Consider the following 17,618-nt stretch of genomic DNA (forward strand, 5'->3'; position numbering starts at 1 on the left):
TAGACTGGCGACCCTGTGTGGATGGTTGAGGACGAGGGAAATGCGAGAGTAGAATGCATTTATCTTCGGTGCCGAGACATGCAGGGAAATTAATTGTTGAAGCTTAGGGTATTTATACTTACCATTAGGCTTTAAAGGGTTAAAAATAGCTATTTATAATGCAACATAAACATGCCTTCTTAATAGTAGAATTTAAATATTTACTTCCAAATAATTGGCAGTGACAACTTCTGAAGCGAATTGGAGATGGCTTTGTTCTGAGTTGCAGCGCCTTGTAGTCTGCTAGAAATTTACCAACACAGCTATAAATCCCCCGAAGACCGTCATCTTCGTACTTCCCGCCGTCAGAACCTCATTTCTTTAGCTGTTTTTCAGACGTTGGCGTCCCTGCGTGCGAGAAGATGGCGCAGTTCCTCTGCTGGTATTGTTTACTTCGGACGGCGTGATGGTAGGATGCATGCCCGGTCGAGTGCAGCTTTACTCTTATATTGCCAGGGCTTGTAATTTTATTTGAACTGATGTTTGTCATCTTTCTCCTGTGTGAAGTACGTAAAGTAGGAAATATTTTGGTTGCACGAAAGGCCGGATTAGTTGCCAGTAGGTTATTAATGTGGTGTAGAGTGCCTTCGTAGTAAGAATTAATACTGGTCTCTCAATGCTGATGTTTATTTCTGTACATGGTTTTGTTTCAGGCAGGCGTGAATGCAAGCATATGGGATACTATAGACGTTACGCATTTACGAGTCCATCATTACTACAGAGGTAGCAAGACTTTGCACCGGGAGCTGACATGATCATTGTGCATGATGGACACAATTCATCAGGCGATGCGGTTGGGATGATCCACAGACACGTGTTGGCAGCCTCTGTTTTTGTGACTTGCATGTGGAAATTCAGTAGCTGTTGATTTAAATTTGTGTAAGAGCTTATCACAGTGAAGAAGCTAGAAGTAAGCAGCTAGGGTTACAGGTTGTAATGTTGGTTATGTGGCCACCGCAACACAGTTGCACACTTTTGATTCCTAGTGACCAAATATGGGGTGTTCGTAGCATGCCTCACAATGCCACAAGGAAGACCTCAGGCCCTCGTGTGATCTCCTTGCTTTCGGAGGAGGTGTACGGTTATAGATTCAGTGTGAGTGCCTTGTCTGTCTGAAAGAGGAGTTTGAGATCAGGGGATGTGCTGAGTAGCAACTTTCATGTGAACTGTAGCTGTAGTGTGTGTGGACTGGTATCTACGAAGACACGGCAGACCAATTTGTCTGAATATCAGTGTTTCAGAAGATCAGTTGTGTGCGTGATGGGGAAGCAGCTTATTTGGAGTTGGAGATGTGAAGAACCAGACAGAACGAAGCACCTGGAGCGTTTGTGACTTGGATAAGGAAGTGCAGTATTCAGGTATGTTAGAGAGTAGAGTTTATTTACATTCCATAGATCCTTATTACGACTAAACCAAAGGATGGAGAACAAGTCCTTTCATACAATAAACGTAAACTTCTGTATCTTATGGTCAGCTGCAAAAATGATGCTGCAATATCCAAAGGGTTGTGGTTGTGGCTGTGGAATCTGTGTCTTCTATTTGCTCGTTGTTCCAGATATGTGTACTTCCAGTCACATCTAATCATTATTTCCACTCTACTGAGATATGTTCTTCCGCTGCTCTTTATGCATGTCCGTACTGTGATTCTGTTACAGCCGAGTGCCAAATCTGGCGAACGATCTGTGATTATCAGCTTAGAGGATGGATCAGCGAAATATTTATCTGGATATATCATTAATGGAATAAATCTCTTTCCTGCCACTGGCTACCTTGTGAGTTGTAATGTAATTAATTTTATTAACCTTTGAGATAAGATAATTTAAATTCCCTCTTGCAACCTCATGGTTAGATTAAATTTGCTCCTTATTTGTCTTTTAAATTCACTGTATAACAGAAGTTGATCCATGTTGTTTTAATAGAGGGCTCGGAACCAAAATTACAAATATGACCAGAAGGGATACTCAACGTAGAAAACGAATAGAAATAATAAACGTGTTTTGAAATGATTTTTGTACTTGCACAGTAAGAAAGAGGAGTTTGGCTGATCTGACTTACTTTTGAATCTAATATAAATGCAGGTTTTTTATTATGTAAAATGTTCTTATCACATTATTCTAGTAATCAGTGTTCATTTACAATTTTGTGTAGAAATATAATGAAAGATTCTTAGGGCTACGAGCCACATCAGGTGGCTGAATGGTGAATGAACCATATCCTCTGCCAACGTTTTGAGAGCCATCTCTGCTCTCATCTTCAGGGCAGCTGCGTAACAAACTGGTCCTCTGTAGCGTGCTTGCCGATGATTGTTTTTATTTGATAGCTTTCATCACTGTAGTTACGTAAGGATGGTAATTTCACAAACATTAATCCAGTATCAGCTTATATTGTCGAATATTTTCTGATCTTTAGGTACGACTTTTTAGAAAACTAAACTTGGTTTTTACTTTTACGCGATGAGAAATGTAATTGTGTCATGCTTCTGTTCTCTTGTAATCAGGGTCGTTGTCTTAAAAGTAATAGTTCTGGAGCAGTTTGAATTTTTAAATTTAGAATTTAATGGTTAGCCACTGAAAAAATGCACATTCTTAAAAAAGGTTCTTTTCCTTATTGAGCCACCTTACACAGCCGGTAGCCCAAGAAGGATTTATTGTAGTTAAGCTTCGGATACTTCTACAATTTTACATTATCTTCATGTTAATCTGTTTGATATACAGATACGATATATTGTTGGCAGCATTGATCAGTGAGAGAAATATATTTTTCAGTAAGGCATAAATTATTCTCTGTTATATATAATTATATATGTTATCAAAAGTGCGACAAGTAAATGTTATAAATCTTAATAAGATCTGTATTTTGTCACGCAATAATCGTGACAGCTCAGTTTCAGAAACCATATTAAATTCAGTTTTAGGCTCTGTAGATAATAGAGGTTATGTTGTACCTTTTCAAACAAAAGTTATTACCTAGAAAACTTGTGTGTTCACCTCCGATGCTGATTTCTGTTGAAAAATTATTGATTTGTTCATAGATTATACATGATATGAGACCTGTTCATCGTACGCTCATGTATACAGTTCTTCCAAAGATAGGTTAAAACTTGTTTATCATTCTCGTTATATCTTGCACAGGAACTAGTGTGGGAATCAGTTAGTCTGATGTCTGGGAAAATTCACACCAATGTACCTGTTGTATTTGAGGATGTTTAGTTCCACAGGACTACAGAATAATGACACAGTTTATCATTCGTAGTCTATATGTGTGTCTTAAGTGGTACGTGCTTATGTTTCCTATCCTTTCAACGATATGTCCCTCTCCTGCAATCGTATTTTGAAGCGCGTTAAACTCCAGAAAGTAAACGATCTGCGTGCAAGGGAAGTATTTCCAATCTCGTGGTACAAGTGGCAGAGGAGTGATTAGACTACATGCATAGCTAAAGTGTTATGTTGGTAGAGAACCTTCATGTGACTGCAGTCGAACACCTTTTAAAATGGGGGTTTAATAGTGGGGGCTTTTCTGAAAAGAAAATAATCATCGAAAGAGGACGACAGGCATGCAAGTTGCCAGAACTTTGACAGACCAAATCGTGTGTGAAGAAATTTTATTTGGAACAGTATTTGAAAACAGAGTGGCCATCCGGTTGCCGTAACATAGGAAAATTGTTTTGTTGGTCGTGCCTATTGTTTCTGAATGGAAAACAAATGGAACAAGACTGGATTCGGTGATACCAACGACATTCATAAAGCACTGAAACGACATGAGAACTCTCAAACCCCCATTGTTTCAACAGTGCAAATTGTGATGTTTGACAAGTCTCGAATTGACTGTCAACTTGCCAATCAGAAGAAAGCTCTGCTTCCCTTACTGAAAATAACACTGCACGCCACTGCTGGAAATGTTGGATTTATGCTAATAAATAATGTGTTTTAAAATCTTAATAATGCTTTTGTTTGCAGTGCTGACTATATTTAATAAGGAAAACAAAGAAACAAAACACTAGACACTTAATTTCATCAAGGTAACTGCTTGTGGACATTTAAAATTAGTACACTTCGGTACTCTCTTTATCTTTAAAGGGTTAACCTACAGCCCATAACATTAATATTCAGTTGTTTTGTTATAGGAAGCATTCAGTTTACGGTCATGGTTTAGCAAGCAAGTGGGAGGTTTGAGGTAACGGCAAGTGGTTTGGTGCGAGTACCTGCAAACATGTCCTATGAAACGGTGTTGCTGGAGCCCTCGATCCCACACATTAATGATGAGTTGCTTGAACTTTCATCACAGGACATATATAAAGAGTTACGACTACGTGGCTGTGACTACCAAGGACTCTTTCGGGGCTGACAACCATGGTAGGTAGCGCTACAATCTAAAGGAGTAGTTTTAATGTACCTTATAGGCTGTAATATGTGATGGTGTTTATTAGTAGACATTGTTTTTGCAAATGAGCTAACTGTTGTGACCCTATGTAATGGATATATAATGTACAATTTTGTTTTAATTTTACAAAAAAATATTATGGGTCTCAGATATTTATTACATCGTTCAATGTTGTTTTCATCTGAATCTACATTCCACATTTGCTAGTTATGCAGCTTCTGAAATCATATGAGTTTTTTCTTTATATTTCATGTATTCCATTTAATGTTTTCAGCCCACATAAAACAATATCCTTTCTTACAGTTCTTGTGTTTTGCATGTAGAAAGAAGTCAGATTTTAAGTCAGGGTTGATATAGCTCAATGGTTTCAAAATTGGTATAAACCTCATTGTCTTTGGTGTACATGTGTAGTCCAGTTAATTAGACAAGTACGTGGCCTCGTCCTATGAACTGCATATCTCATGTGTCAATAAACATTCAGATAAAATGTTTGGTTCGCAGTGTGTTACTAAGGAACAAATTCTCAACGAACATTTCTTTGGAAGCAGAAAAAAAATATCTTGACATGCACAACTTTCACTTCTCCAGTATTTCGGTAGATTTCCATCAGTGGCTGTGACGTTTAATTTCTGGGTTGTACTTAGAACTCAGAGAGTTTTATCATGACATTATGAGACTTGAAACATTTCTGTCATTTAGAGCTATAAAGATGGATGGAGCAAATTTTCTTTGTTTCATTTTTTGATGATCTATAAACAAATTTTCAACTTTGAAGGTGGTTCTTACCCTTTCGACGTAATCAGTCGGATCCTCTGAAATGTATGGTTAGTGTCTACCGGATTACATCGTGATATATCCCAAAAGATGTCCCTCTTAATTCTCATCACTATGCAAAGCTCAAATCTCACCTATTTTCAGTTGATTTTATGTTTAATTTGCTGACTAAAGTTTCGTCTTTGGCATGTTCAAATATTTTGTCACTCATTCATATGTCAGATGAAACCAATACTTTTTCTTCTTTCTCTTCTCTCCCTGGATTACAAAGGCATCTGTTTATGCACATCACTTATCGTAAGTCACGTGTTCTCTTCCTTCTTTGCTTGTATTTTGATATCACCTCTTAACTACAGACTAGTTTCAGCATGACTTCATCTTGTATACATTTATCAAAGTTCAACCCAAAAATGTGTAAATTCTTTCTTATAAAATCAGATGAATGTGCAAATAGGATGTAATGATGGCCAAGTCATGATTCTAGGTCTTGAAAGTTGATAGCTGCTAAACTGGTAAAGAAATTCCTCGCTTTTGTGGAATATGAATATTTGTTGTCGTGTTCTGTCCTGAATTAGTTGAGCCCTATTTTAAAAAGGTTCATTTTAATATAAACCTCCCTCCATTACTAATGTAACCCACACAGAATTCTCTTCAGGTTTAATGACCATGTATGTACGTGTCTATTCTACCTCATCATCCTTTATTTAATCAGTCTAATAATATTTAATAAAGTGTACAAATTATGAAGCTCATCATGTATTTTTCTTAGATCCAAATATATTCTTAATTCTTTGTTCGAAGATATCCTCAATCTTAATTTTTCCCTTAGAGTGAGAGAGAAAGTTTTGCACTCTTAATTTACTTTTTTTAATAAATAATGGACAGATTATATTTTAAAGATCATTTAATCATCAGGTATTTTAATGACCCCATTTTTAAATTTAACAGTGGCACATTAGTTAATTATTGTGGGTAATACGCTTCCGAAATTTGACTTCACTTTGGGTAACACTAATTATAATTCACCTTCAGATTGGTTAATAATTATTAACCAATTTGGTTAGCGCATGGCCCATAAGTACTGTATGGAGGTTTTCCTATGTTCCAATTTATTTGCAGTATTTAAAATAATGAAGACTGAGACACATGAACGTAGTTAGAACTCTCGTTTTACCGGGTATTGACTGAAACTGACCAGTGAGACGACGCCACATTTCTGAGACGTAATTAAACACTGAATTTCTGTCTTATTTCACTTTTTGATTTAGTATAGAAGTAAAGCTTATGAATTTGGAATATTACTTGGAATGTTGAGTAACAATGCTTACTGGCTAGGAGTGAGTGGTGTTGGGACAACGAACATCTTCCGGCTGTCATCGTGTGATGACTGCCACACGTAGCTTGTTTTTTGACTCTCGTAAATGACATATAATTCCGTTAAATGTAGTATGACGTTATCGAGGGCCAATCAGTAATGTTAACTGCGAGTAATGACTTATAAGCTGCCAATCACAGACATGCTAAAGGAGTTTCTTTAACAACAAGGAAGAATTGTAAAATTTCTAAGTCAGTTGAAGGTGATGAGTTAATGACAGGAAAAATGAGTCTTTGACCATTTGAAGTTCTAAATTGAACTAGAGCAAACATTTAATCAGCTCTCAATTCTCCATACTGGTTTGAACTTTGCCACATTTACAGAGAATTTAATGGCTTTACATCATGAAACTCTTATAGACTGCAAATTAGAATATGCCCTTATCCAAACTCCAGTGGGCCTCGTGGTATGAGATGAGTAGAAGTCTCCCTAATATACGGTACTGTCTAATGTAGATGATTTCTTGTTCTCCCTTAGGTCAAACGGGAAAGATTTCGTGGAAAGACGACTGGGTAGCATTCCTGGACAACTGCAGATGAAAATACTTGAGGAAGAATCGCGACGTCTCCTCGTTCCAACCTATATCCAGAAGATCACAATAGACGAAGCTGATGTCCGTGAACTGAACACCAAGAGCCATGATGTTGGCGAGTTGGTCCGTTTCAGTTTGAACGAGACTTCATCTGTACGCGTGCATGTGTGTACTGATGGGACGAGATTGCTTGTGAGTTCTTAGCATGGAGTGGAGAACTGCATGCACACCTCCACAATATTTCTGTTCCTTTCAAAAACATTGCCTTGTACGTGGCTGTCTTCAGGGTTGTAGCACCACGTAGTCTGGAAGAAATTTACCAACATTATAGAGGTTCTTGCTGCCTTCATCATCAGAGCACTTATCATCCTGATGGGCAGTGGACAATCAACTGACAGGTATGTGCATTTCTCTGTGTGTGTGTGTATCTCATTACCAAAACGTCCTCTTTCATTCCTAATATAAACTTCGTTCTACAACTTGGTTTCAGAACATTTTCATGCCACACATAGGGCATTCTCCTTTTTTCATGTTTTACCTTTCAGACCCTTTGATCTCCATATACATTAATGTAAGCGTGTACAGCTTTTCCTAAGGTTTAGTCGCATATAATAGTATAATTCCGTCTGTACTCAGTTTTCGTTAGTTCGTAAAAGTGAATTGTACTCTTCCAATTCACACTGTTAAAAATATTTTGCACTTCTGTATCATTGTTTCTGTCTTTACGACTTTCATTACGCTTGTCTCATTCCTTGCGTTTTCGAATTCAAATATACTTCACGCCAGTGCTATCTAACTCAGGCTTTAATAGTGCAGACCATTTTATATTATTTTTATTATCACATACTTGAGAATTATAATAAATGTTTACATTCTCATCATCTCAGAGCATTGCAGTTCTTATTCGCTATAGGACAAGATGATCAAAAAATCAAAATGAAATGTGGGACAGGAAACATAAGAAATCCACAGAAGACAGCAGAATTATTCTATTTGTATATTATCTGAAGCATTCATGGTGACTAAGTGTAATGAATTCTTCTTGGGCTACCAGACGTGTCAGGTTGTTGAGGACGAGGATGAAGACGGTTTTAAAAATGCTAGTTTTTTCTCCATTTAACCACCTGACATGGCTGGTAGCCCAAGAAGAATTCATTATATTCAATTCCTACTTCACAGAAATAGCCATAAATTTTTGAACCAAAATTTTGTTAAATTCTCAAGTTGCATGTTACCACAGTTGTAATAAAACCATGGTTGTATTCCAAGTAACTGAGTTTAAAGTTGAAAAAGGTAACAAAAAGCGTAAGGGCAAATGTTCAGAAGGTGTTGATGGTGTACCAGACTATGTAGTTGATTGATGTATAATCATATCAAAAAACCATTAGCACATATTTACAATGTTTAATTACAATCAGATATGCTTTCAGACAAATTAAAATCGGTGAAAGTACATTTTCAAACTACAAAGGTGGGTTATATGAATAATCTACAACTGTTGAGTGTTATCTATTGGTCTGGCTACTTTTCTAAAGCCATTCTGTAACTTTGATAATATATCTCCAGCCATATTTTTATTCATTTACCCAAAATACTAGAATACATTTTCCCTGTAATTGAAAGCAATGCAGTTCCTCTAAAATTGTTTGTATCATCCACACTCCCTTCTCTTCATTAATTTCTGTGCCTATTACATACCAATTCACTTGTACTAGAGAGTTTAAGTAAATATTTTTACTGTTTCTTGTGACAGTGCTGTCAGTACATGTGTATAAGGAGTTGGATATCATCCAGTCAGCAGGCGTGGAAGTACGAGGACTCCAAACTAATGCCATAACTCAATACAAGTGCCCGACCAAGCCTGTGCTCGAGAAATACGTGTTCACACCTAATGTAGAACCTGCACACTGCACTGAGGGTTTGCACACACATAGCTCTGGAGAACACGAGTGTCACCCATGTGAAGGTGGTGGAGCTGCACAGTCAAGGCACCACACTTCTGTCACCAGCTGTGAATCTCATCATTGCGGACATGCCACTTATAAAAGCAAGTGTAACAATGTGTGACACAGAGTTACTTAATTTATAGTCAGCATTATTTATTATTTTTATTTCACTTGAGGTTGATTGGTCCATGTCTTGATAGGAGGAAACAAAGTGGGATTTCAGCTTTTCCTTTCTATTGTCTCACCTCCTGACATTTTTATGTTGTCTGTACCATTTCTGTAATTATCTCTCTTGTCTTCTTTACTAGTAACTTTGCATGCTGAACTCCTACCACATCATCCTCACAGCTGCAGTATCGTTCTCGTACCAGAATTTCCACATCTGTCTGTGAAACACAACAATTCTTCTTCTTAGATATAGCAATATAGGTTCACTTGGGTGGCCTCTGTACTACCACTGACCACCCTGTGCAGTACCATGGCCTATTAGAATACATGACTAATCCTCTATCTTAACACTGGCACCACTTTGAGGCGTGAGGTGGGCAAGCAGGATTTGAACCCTACTGCCTGCTGCTATGCTCTGTCTTGGTGGTATACTGCCACTATCCCTGTTTTCCATTGGGAGCAGAACCCCTTTCTGAATGTTTTTACTCCTGGTATCTAACCCTTTCCACAGTCTCTTTGTATGTACAGGTAAGGTTAGTTAGGTAGATCAAAGAATACATCCAGTTCACTATATATGATATATATCATTAATGATGCATTCTCCGTCCATCTTAAAGTCTGTTCACTCCTTAGATGTTCCTGTACCTAACAGCTCTTGATTTCCCAATAACATGGCTGGCTCATTTACTTACAGATCCAAGGATTCCTATGGTGGTTACCAGACCAGTCCATATCCTGGCTGGTTGGAACATTAGTATGTGGCATTCCATAGCTTATGGCTCCTTCCCTTTTGGCCTGATCTATCCATCAGCAAGTTTTCCCTCCTGGCTCATGCCTTCTTGACTGTGCTTTTGTGTCATCAAGAGGACTGTTCTGCAGTTTGATGGTGTCAGCTAGTTTCTGTTATCATTTGGCTGTCTGACTCTCCATATGACCTAGTTTCTGGGCCACTTCATGAGATTATGAGATTTATCTTCTGAGCTATATATAATTCTGCATACCTCTGTGTTTTCTTCTTCTGGGTTTCTTAATATTGAAACCAAACCGAGTTTGTTATGGTTTTACACCAGCTCTCCTACTTATAATCTCTACTAGTTCATAGTCTGTGTTTCCATCGTTGTTCATTATTAATATGTCTAATTAGCTTAAGCTTCAAGAAGTAATGTTTGCACTTGATGGAGTCATGGGAAGGCACAGAATTTGTGCCAAGAAAATAACTTGAGTGTTAGAGTAACCAATTTGGAAAAGAGTAAGCAGAAGATATTCATGTTCACTGCCAAAAGCACCAAATTTTTATAACTGAAAGCAAAATGTGCATGTAACCAAATTAACTTTTATTGTGTGAGAATATGGGATTTAAGCCTGTGTACTATGGGGCTGTCTGCTGGTTAATAGTTTTTGTAGTATGTTACTGTGGCCCTTGGCAAACTGTTCCACACTTGAGCCATAATGCATGGCTAATGAAGGTTAAAGATTTGTGAATAGCATTAAGATGCTTCTAGGCTCTTGTTGAAATGTTTTACTAATATTGTTTAAGCTTATGTTTAAAAAAACACAAAAAGGCAAAGAGAACGACAATAATTGAACATGTTTTTTGGTTGTTGTATATTGCAGGCAAATATAACAGTCCTGTCGAATGGTTGTAACCTGTCACACAGAAACTTAAACGAGACAGGGATAATGGTTGAGGAACACAAATTAGAAAATGAGCGCAACTGTACCCTGGTTATTGCTTCAAACATCCTGCTGTATAGAGAATTTCTGCAGACTGCTTTAAGTGCTCTGGCTGATGGGGCGTGCATCCTGACTCGTGAGAAACCTGAAACAAACAGTCTGTTCATCTATGGCTTTAGGCTTGAAATTGTGTTTGAGAAAACCCTAAAGGATGAAAAGTTACTTTTGCTCAGGAAGGTAAGGCAGAACGTTTATAATGTTGATCACAAAAGCCTATGACATTTCCTTTTACTGAGCCGCATGAATCCAATCCCCATCCATCCACTCTGTTTTTATCTCTTTTAATATTATCCTTCCATCTATGTATCAATCTTCAGAGTGGCCTCCTACCTTCAGGTTTTCATGCCTAAGATTTGAATGTTTATCATCTATCTCATGCATGCTACATGCCCCACTCATCTCATTCTCAAGCATGTGCTCACCATAATAATACTTTCTTGACAGTACAGATGTGCTTTAATAATGTTAATAATGAAATATTTCTTTCTTTAGATTATTGTTTCCATGTTTGCTAAAAGTAACATCATCCATTTGTGATATAGCTTCTTAGTCAGTACAGCATAGTGTAAAATATAATAACTGATTAAAAGTAAAACTCCAATAAAAGACATAAGTATGGATGTGAGTGAAATTACTGAAAAGGCATTCTGAGATTTTCAGTTTGTATAAATAAGGATAATGTCTTTACAGTAAATTTTACAAGTTATGTAATTCCATTTCATAATATAAGAGGAAATCTACCACCTCGGGTTGACAAGAGCAAAATGATTAATAAAAAGTAATCCCAGTTAAGCCAGAGGTGGCAGTATGATCATCAGCTCATCAAGAAACTTTGGGTAAACGAAATGATTTTTTTGTTATAATATTTGGTAGAAAGTGTATGTGGAATCTGTTTCAGGGATTGATGGTGGAAAATCCAGTTGTGATCTACATTGCAGCCCAGAACTATGATTGGCTGCCACAAATGCAGACTGTCATCCAAAGCAACACTAAGCATCGCATTATCCTTGTAGCTCAGGATACACCACTCAATGGCATTTTGGGTCTCATGAACTGTATCCGCAAGGAGCCAGAGACCAACTTTGTAAGGTTAGAGACTCCTACTTGAACCTTTTTACTGCCAGTGAAGAAAGTACCACATGTTAACAAGTTTTCACCTGATTTCTAAGATTTGAACATTTGTGTAATATTTAATCTCTTTGACTTATAAATATTATTTTATGTTTTAAAATAAAATTTCCATCTGAGATGGTGATTTATTTAATTTATTGTTCTTACTTATTTATAAATTCTTGGAACATATGCCAGTTTCACTATTACAATAAAGTCCACAATCAGAATTTTTGTTGAAATAAAACCTGTCTTAAATTTGCATAATTGTTCATGTTTAGATAAAATGTTATAATGTACATTTTTGTCTTGAAGATTAGCTGATTTGAGTTGGTTCACTCTTTTCTTATTCATTTTCAAATATTGCATGTTTGATTGTTTGTCATGTTAAGGGTATAGAGCTATGACTCTGTTATTGTATATCCTGTTCTTGCTGTAGCACCTAAAGTGTGGATTTTCCATTCATAACTTTTCTGTAGATGAATGTAACTTAGTTTTGTCTGAATCAAAAAGAGAGAATTTTTAATATGTGCTGATTTTTGTCGTTCCCCAGTTGCATAAGAGCTTACTTGCTTTTCTGGGAGTGATAGCTGATTTTCTGGCATGAAATTAAAACAAGAGACTTTGTGAATTGGCACTGAAATTATGTAATGAATTTAAAGTTATAATTGGTTAGTTTAATTTTGTTTAATTCTTTAGATAGGTCAAAATAAATGTTTGTTTGGAAGTGAGTTTAGTGTTTACATACTATGTGGTCCAGCTTTTACAGCATTGTGGTTGAGAGGATGACCTATAGATTAGCATCCTGAATCAGTAATTGTAAGGATCACAAATGGAAACAGGCACTTCATTGTTATTCATTTAAACTTATCCAGATAAAAAAATTTAATCAGTCAGACCACATGGGAGATGGAAGCTTAGTTGAAATGATAATATTAAAGTTCATCTTATTGGAATAGGATAGGAAGCTGTGAACTGTATTCTTGTGGCTCACAATAAGGACCAGTTGGCAACAAACCTTTGGTTTCCTTGAAAGGCGGGACTTACTTTACTAGCTGAGTGACCATCAGCTTGGAAGAAAGACTCTGTTTCATGGAGTTTCAAAAGGTTGAATTAAATACATGTGCCTTTTGTGTGAAGACAATGAACATTAATGTTTATTAAACTTATTGAGTAACATTATGATGATAATAAGGAGCCTTAGAATAATTCATATTAGATTCATCAGTTCGAATGACTGCATTATTCATGTCTCAATAAAAGGATATAATTTAAATATATAAGTGAACAAGCAGAAGGTCTACGCCCTCCTGCAAATTTAGTTGTGAGAAATTATCGAGCAGGGAATATCCGTATTAGGTGTTGAGTGCTGCAAGTGCCATAATGAAGTCTGACGAAGGGAAGTTCGTGTTCGTAAGTACGGTTACCAGTGGGCTTAGTCAGTCGGTGTGCTAAAGAGAGTCGTGCAGTACAATCCCGTGGCGACATATAGAATAATCGTTTAAGAATGCTTCGCGCTAAGTTCATTGTGCAGTATTTTACGAAATCCTACCTGTTTTCATAAATGATGGAAGATTTTTAGGTTATGGAAATGTTTGGTAGTTGGTTTTCTATATGTGATGTTGGTTGGCCTGATTAATTGACGCAGCCCGCGTTTCATCTTATTAGTTTCTGCAAATTTAGTTCCAAGAATTGAATAAACAGGGAAGATGTCGCTGCTGAATCCGCGTGAGGTGTTGAGTGTCTACATGCCAACATGAAGTCTGACGAGTGGAAGTTCGTGTCCGAGACTACGGTTAGCAGTGGACGCTTTCACTCGGTGTCTTGTGTTATAGATAGTCGTGTAGGTATTAAAGATTTGTGTCTGGTTTTGATCTAAGCAGGGTGTGAAACGTCGCTGGGTTCAGTAACAATTCGGGTGACCGAGAGGCAATGTGTGCCAGAATGTAGGCGATCTAGTTACGAAATGTGTGTTATTTGTTTCATAGTGCTTCGTGCTAAGTTGATTGAGCTGTATTTTACGATCCTAGGTGTTGTTCCGTGTGGTTGGTTTCATAAATGATTTTAGGTTATGATTATGTTTGGTAGTTGGTTTCTTATAGGTGACGGTAGGCGTGTTTCGCCTTCATTTGTTTGTAGTTCCTGTCATTTTTAAGGGCTAAGATGTAACTAATGGCGGTTACGGAAGTACTTTCCAGCAACCCCGTTTCTGCTTATGATTTTACAATTTGTGGAGTGGTATTTCAGGCAGCATTTCGTTCGGCAGTGCAGTGGAGTGTGCTAGGTAGGACATCTACTTCAGCCCTTTTGTCGTTAGATGGCAGAGGAGTTCGTCAGGGTGGGCATATAACGATCATCGAATATCGCTAGTTCAGCGGTGGCGGGATGTGTTCGCTGTTTTTTTCGACGTTGCCGTCCCTGCGTATGAGGAGAATGGCGAATTCTGAGGTCGGCGTGATCGTGGGCTGCATTACGAGTCTAGTGCAGATTCACTGTCATATATTTATATATATATATATATATATATTGCCATGGCGTGGAAGTTAATTTGATTTTATTAGAATTGATGTGTGTCATCTTTGTGTGAAGGACGTAAAGTGAGAAATATTTTGGTTGCATGGAAGGTCGGTTTAGTTGGCCAGTTGATCATTAATGTGGTGTAGAGTGCCTTCGTAGTAAGAATTAATACTGGTCTCTCAATGCGGATGTTTATTTCGGTACATGGTTTTGTTTCAGGTAGGCGTGCCTGCAAGCATATGGGATACTATAGACGTTACGCATTTACGAGTCCATCATTACTACAGAGGTAGCAAGACTTTGCACCGGGAGCTGACATGATCATTGTGCATGATGGACACAATTCATCAGGCGATGCGGTTGGGATGATCCACAGACACGTGTTGGCAGCCTCAGTTTTAGTGACTTGCTTGTGGAAATTCAGTAGCTGTTTATTTAAGTTTGTGTAAGAGCCTATCGCAGTGGACAAGGTAGAAGTAATCAGCTAGGGTTACAGGTTGTAATGTTGGTTATGTGGCCACCACACCACGGTCGCACACTTTAGATTCCTAGTGACCAAGTATCACGAGTTAGTAGCATGCCTCACAATGCCACAAGGAAGACCTCAGGCCCTCGTGTGATCTCCTTGCTTTCGGAGGAGGTGTACGGTTATAGATTCAGTGTGAGTGCCTTGTCTGTCTGAAAGAGGAGTTTGAGATCAGGGGATGTGCTTAGTGGCAACTTTCTCGTGAACTGTATCTGTAGTGTGTGGAGTAATATTACCAAGAGATGGCAGACAAAGTTATCTGAATGTCAGTGTTTCAGAAGATCAGTTGTGTGCGTGATGGGGAAGCAGCTTATTTGGAGTTGGAGATGTGAAGAACCAGACAGAATGAGGCACCTGGAGTGTTTGTGACTTGGATAGGAAAGTGCAGTATTCAGGTATGTTAGAGCGTAGAGTTTATTTACATTCCATAGATCCTTCTTAGGACTCAATCAAAGGATGGAGAACAAGTCATTTTCTGCAATATACATAAACCTCAGGACTTCATTCAATATACATAAACTTCTGTATTTTCGACACAATAACAAGTACGTGTTTCACATATCAATGTACATATACTGAGAATTTTAAATAGAAATACAAAAGTGACTTTACATATAGATTATAGATATACATAAAGCTTACGGATTTTCAGCAGAGATGAAAGCGTCTACAGAATAGTAAGAGTGAGTGAAGAGGTAACCTTTCAATGCAGGCTTGAATACCTTTATATCATAATTTAGACTTTTAATTGTTGGTGGAAGATTATTAAACAACTTGATACCTGTATAGTACACCCCTTTCTGATATTTAGTAAAGTTAGCATTTGGCACACATAGGTCATGTTTACGTCTTGTATTTAAATTATGTACATCTGTATTTCTTTTAAGATTATCCAATTTTTCCACCACAAATTATAGCAAGCAGAGTATGAATTCACTTGCAAGTGGAAGTATATTAAATTTACGAAATAATTTTCTACAGGATATCCTGCTTTTGACACCGGCCATTATTCTAATTATTTTCTTTTGCATGTAAAAAACTTTATTACTGTCTGTTGAATTCCCCCAAAAGATTAATCCATAAGACACCACAGAGTGGAAATAAGCAAAGTAAACTAGCTTTAAAGTATCTATTGTCATGGGTGGTATGACTGTTCTCATGGCAAGGCACGCAGAGCTTAATTTGGGAATAATAATATACTCAATGTGTTTCTTCCAATCTGAGGTATTGTGAACTCGTAAGCCAAGGAAACTTAAATATATAAGTGAACAAGCAGAAGGTATATTTCAGTATGAGATCTCTGAAACATTTTGTATATATTTTCAGGTGTTATTTTATTCTGGATACATCAGCACGCCCATTAAAGATCTTGTTATGAATGTATACAGTGATGGAAAGTGGGGGTCATACCGACACCTGCCACTAGACAGCTGTGCCACTGTTACTGTGCCACATGCCTATGTCAGCATAATGACCCGAGGAGATTTCTCCAGCTTCAGGTGGCTGGAGGGAAATCTGGACCCTGACAGGTGCTGATCAACTCTTGTACACAGTAATGTGATTACTTTAAAGTTCCATTATAGTGATGAGGGACCAGAATAAATGTACTTAAAATTTAATGCCAAGTGAGCTTGCTTGATTGTTCAACTTCATGAACAAGAAGTATATCAGAGAGTAAATGAAAGTTAGGTTGTCGAATTAACTAACTTCATAGCGTATAAGCTATCTTAAGAATTTGAAAACTGCTAATGTGGCCAAGAATTTACCCTGTATATAAGGAACCTTAAGGTTGGTTATTGTGTTCATAAGAACCACCCACTTTCACGTATTCTGATCCAGTTGGATAGCAAAAAAAAAAAAAAAAAAAAAGGGCATGTAGGTTTAAATTTGTTGATTCTGAAGATGAATTATAGTTGATTACAAATACTAGGAAATTTCCCATCAAGAATGGCGAAAAAATCTAAAGTCATACTTAAAAACACATTTTCTTTATTCTTTTACAAATCAATGTATGAAAATTTAAATTTAATGTTTTTTAACAAAAAAAAATCACTATGTATCTTTGCGTAACTAAGATTGTAGTATGATTTAATGTAGTACAGTCTTAAACATGATTTTATATCTAAGTTGTAACAACTGTGCCTCACTGTGTACATGCACATAGTAGGACGACCTTAACAACATATCCATGGCTATAATATTATCTCATAGAGCCCAAAATCTCTTAACAGGAAATGATCACCAACCAACCAATAGTAATTATTATGTAGTTAAATAATAGTCTACTGCTCATCAATTCTCTTGTCAGCTTTCAAAATCTACGCTGTCCTCTGTGTCTATATGCTGGTTTCTCCATTCACTATTAAAGAACGTCCTGTGCCCTTGTGAGAAATTGCACAATCAACATGAAATTCTGAGGGACACACACACACACACGTATATATGTCTCCATGTCACATAATGTAATAGTTTGTTTTATATATTACATCAAATTTTTTTGTATTTCAGGAAAACTTG

The 17,618-nt window shown here is 37.1% G+C and overlaps 1 protein-coding gene and 1 long non-coding RNA gene across 12 annotated transcripts; one reads left to right on the forward strand and one right to left on the reverse strand.

Moving 5' to 3' along the window:
• Positions 1-359: 359 nt before the first annotated feature.
• LOC147871715 (fatty acid synthase-like) lies at positions 360-15,230 on the forward strand. 11 transcript variants are annotated; one of them, XM_087360300.1, is made up of 10 exons: positions 377-545; positions 693-1,397; positions 1,695-1,811; positions 4,163-4,391; positions 7,046-7,292; positions 7,387-7,498; positions 8,854-9,147; positions 10,829-11,125; positions 11,847-12,037; positions 14,799-15,230. In XM_087360300.1, the coding sequence occupies exons 7-10, from the start codon at positions 9,133-9,135 to the stop codon at positions 14,866-14,868; spliced, it is 573 nt and encodes a 190-aa protein (XP_087216426.1). In that variant the 5' UTR covers positions 377-545; positions 693-1,397; positions 1,695-1,811; positions 4,163-4,391; positions 7,046-7,292; positions 7,387-7,498; positions 8,854-9,132; the 3' UTR covers positions 14,869-15,230. The 11 variants fall into 11 exon arrangements, with proteins under 11 accessions (XP_087216427.1, XP_087216432.1, XP_087216426.1 ...); XM_087360296.1 differs by having other exon boundaries at positions 693-1,134; positions 1,273-1,397; positions 7,046-7,498; XM_087360298.1 differs by having other exon boundaries at positions 693-918; positions 1,273-1,397; positions 7,046-7,498.
• LOC147871716 (uncharacterized) lies at positions 8,489-10,185 on the reverse strand. Its single transcript, XR_015538378.1, has 2 exons — positions 9,907-10,185; positions 8,489-9,432 (listed from the first exon to the last, which is right to left on the reverse strand). It is a non-coding gene; the product is annotated as an uncharacterized LOC147871716 (long non-coding RNA).
• Positions 15,231-17,618: the final 2,388 nt, after the last annotated feature.

This window comes from Zootermopsis nevadensis, unplaced genomic scaffold (assembly GCF_977971745.1).
Source record: "Zootermopsis nevadensis isolate Lab colony 2312 unplaced genomic scaffold, Znev_1.0 Znev_ptg000042l, whole genome shotgun sequence".
Taxonomy (NCBI): Eukaryota; Metazoa; Arthropoda; class Insecta; order Blattodea; family Termopsidae; genus Zootermopsis; species Zootermopsis nevadensis.

Bases quoted from the DNA above. Each gene is read 5' to 3' on its own strand.
- LOC147871715 (XM_087360301.1), top strand. The intron at 11,126-11,846 runs GTAAGGCAGAAC...AATCTGTTTCAG, and splicing joins AGTTACTTTTGCTCAGGAAG to GGATTGATGGTGGAAAATCC. The intron at 12,038-14,798 runs GTTAGAGACTCC...TGTTTCAGGTAG, and splicing joins CCAGAGACCAACTTTGTAAG to GCGTGCCTGCAAGCATATGG.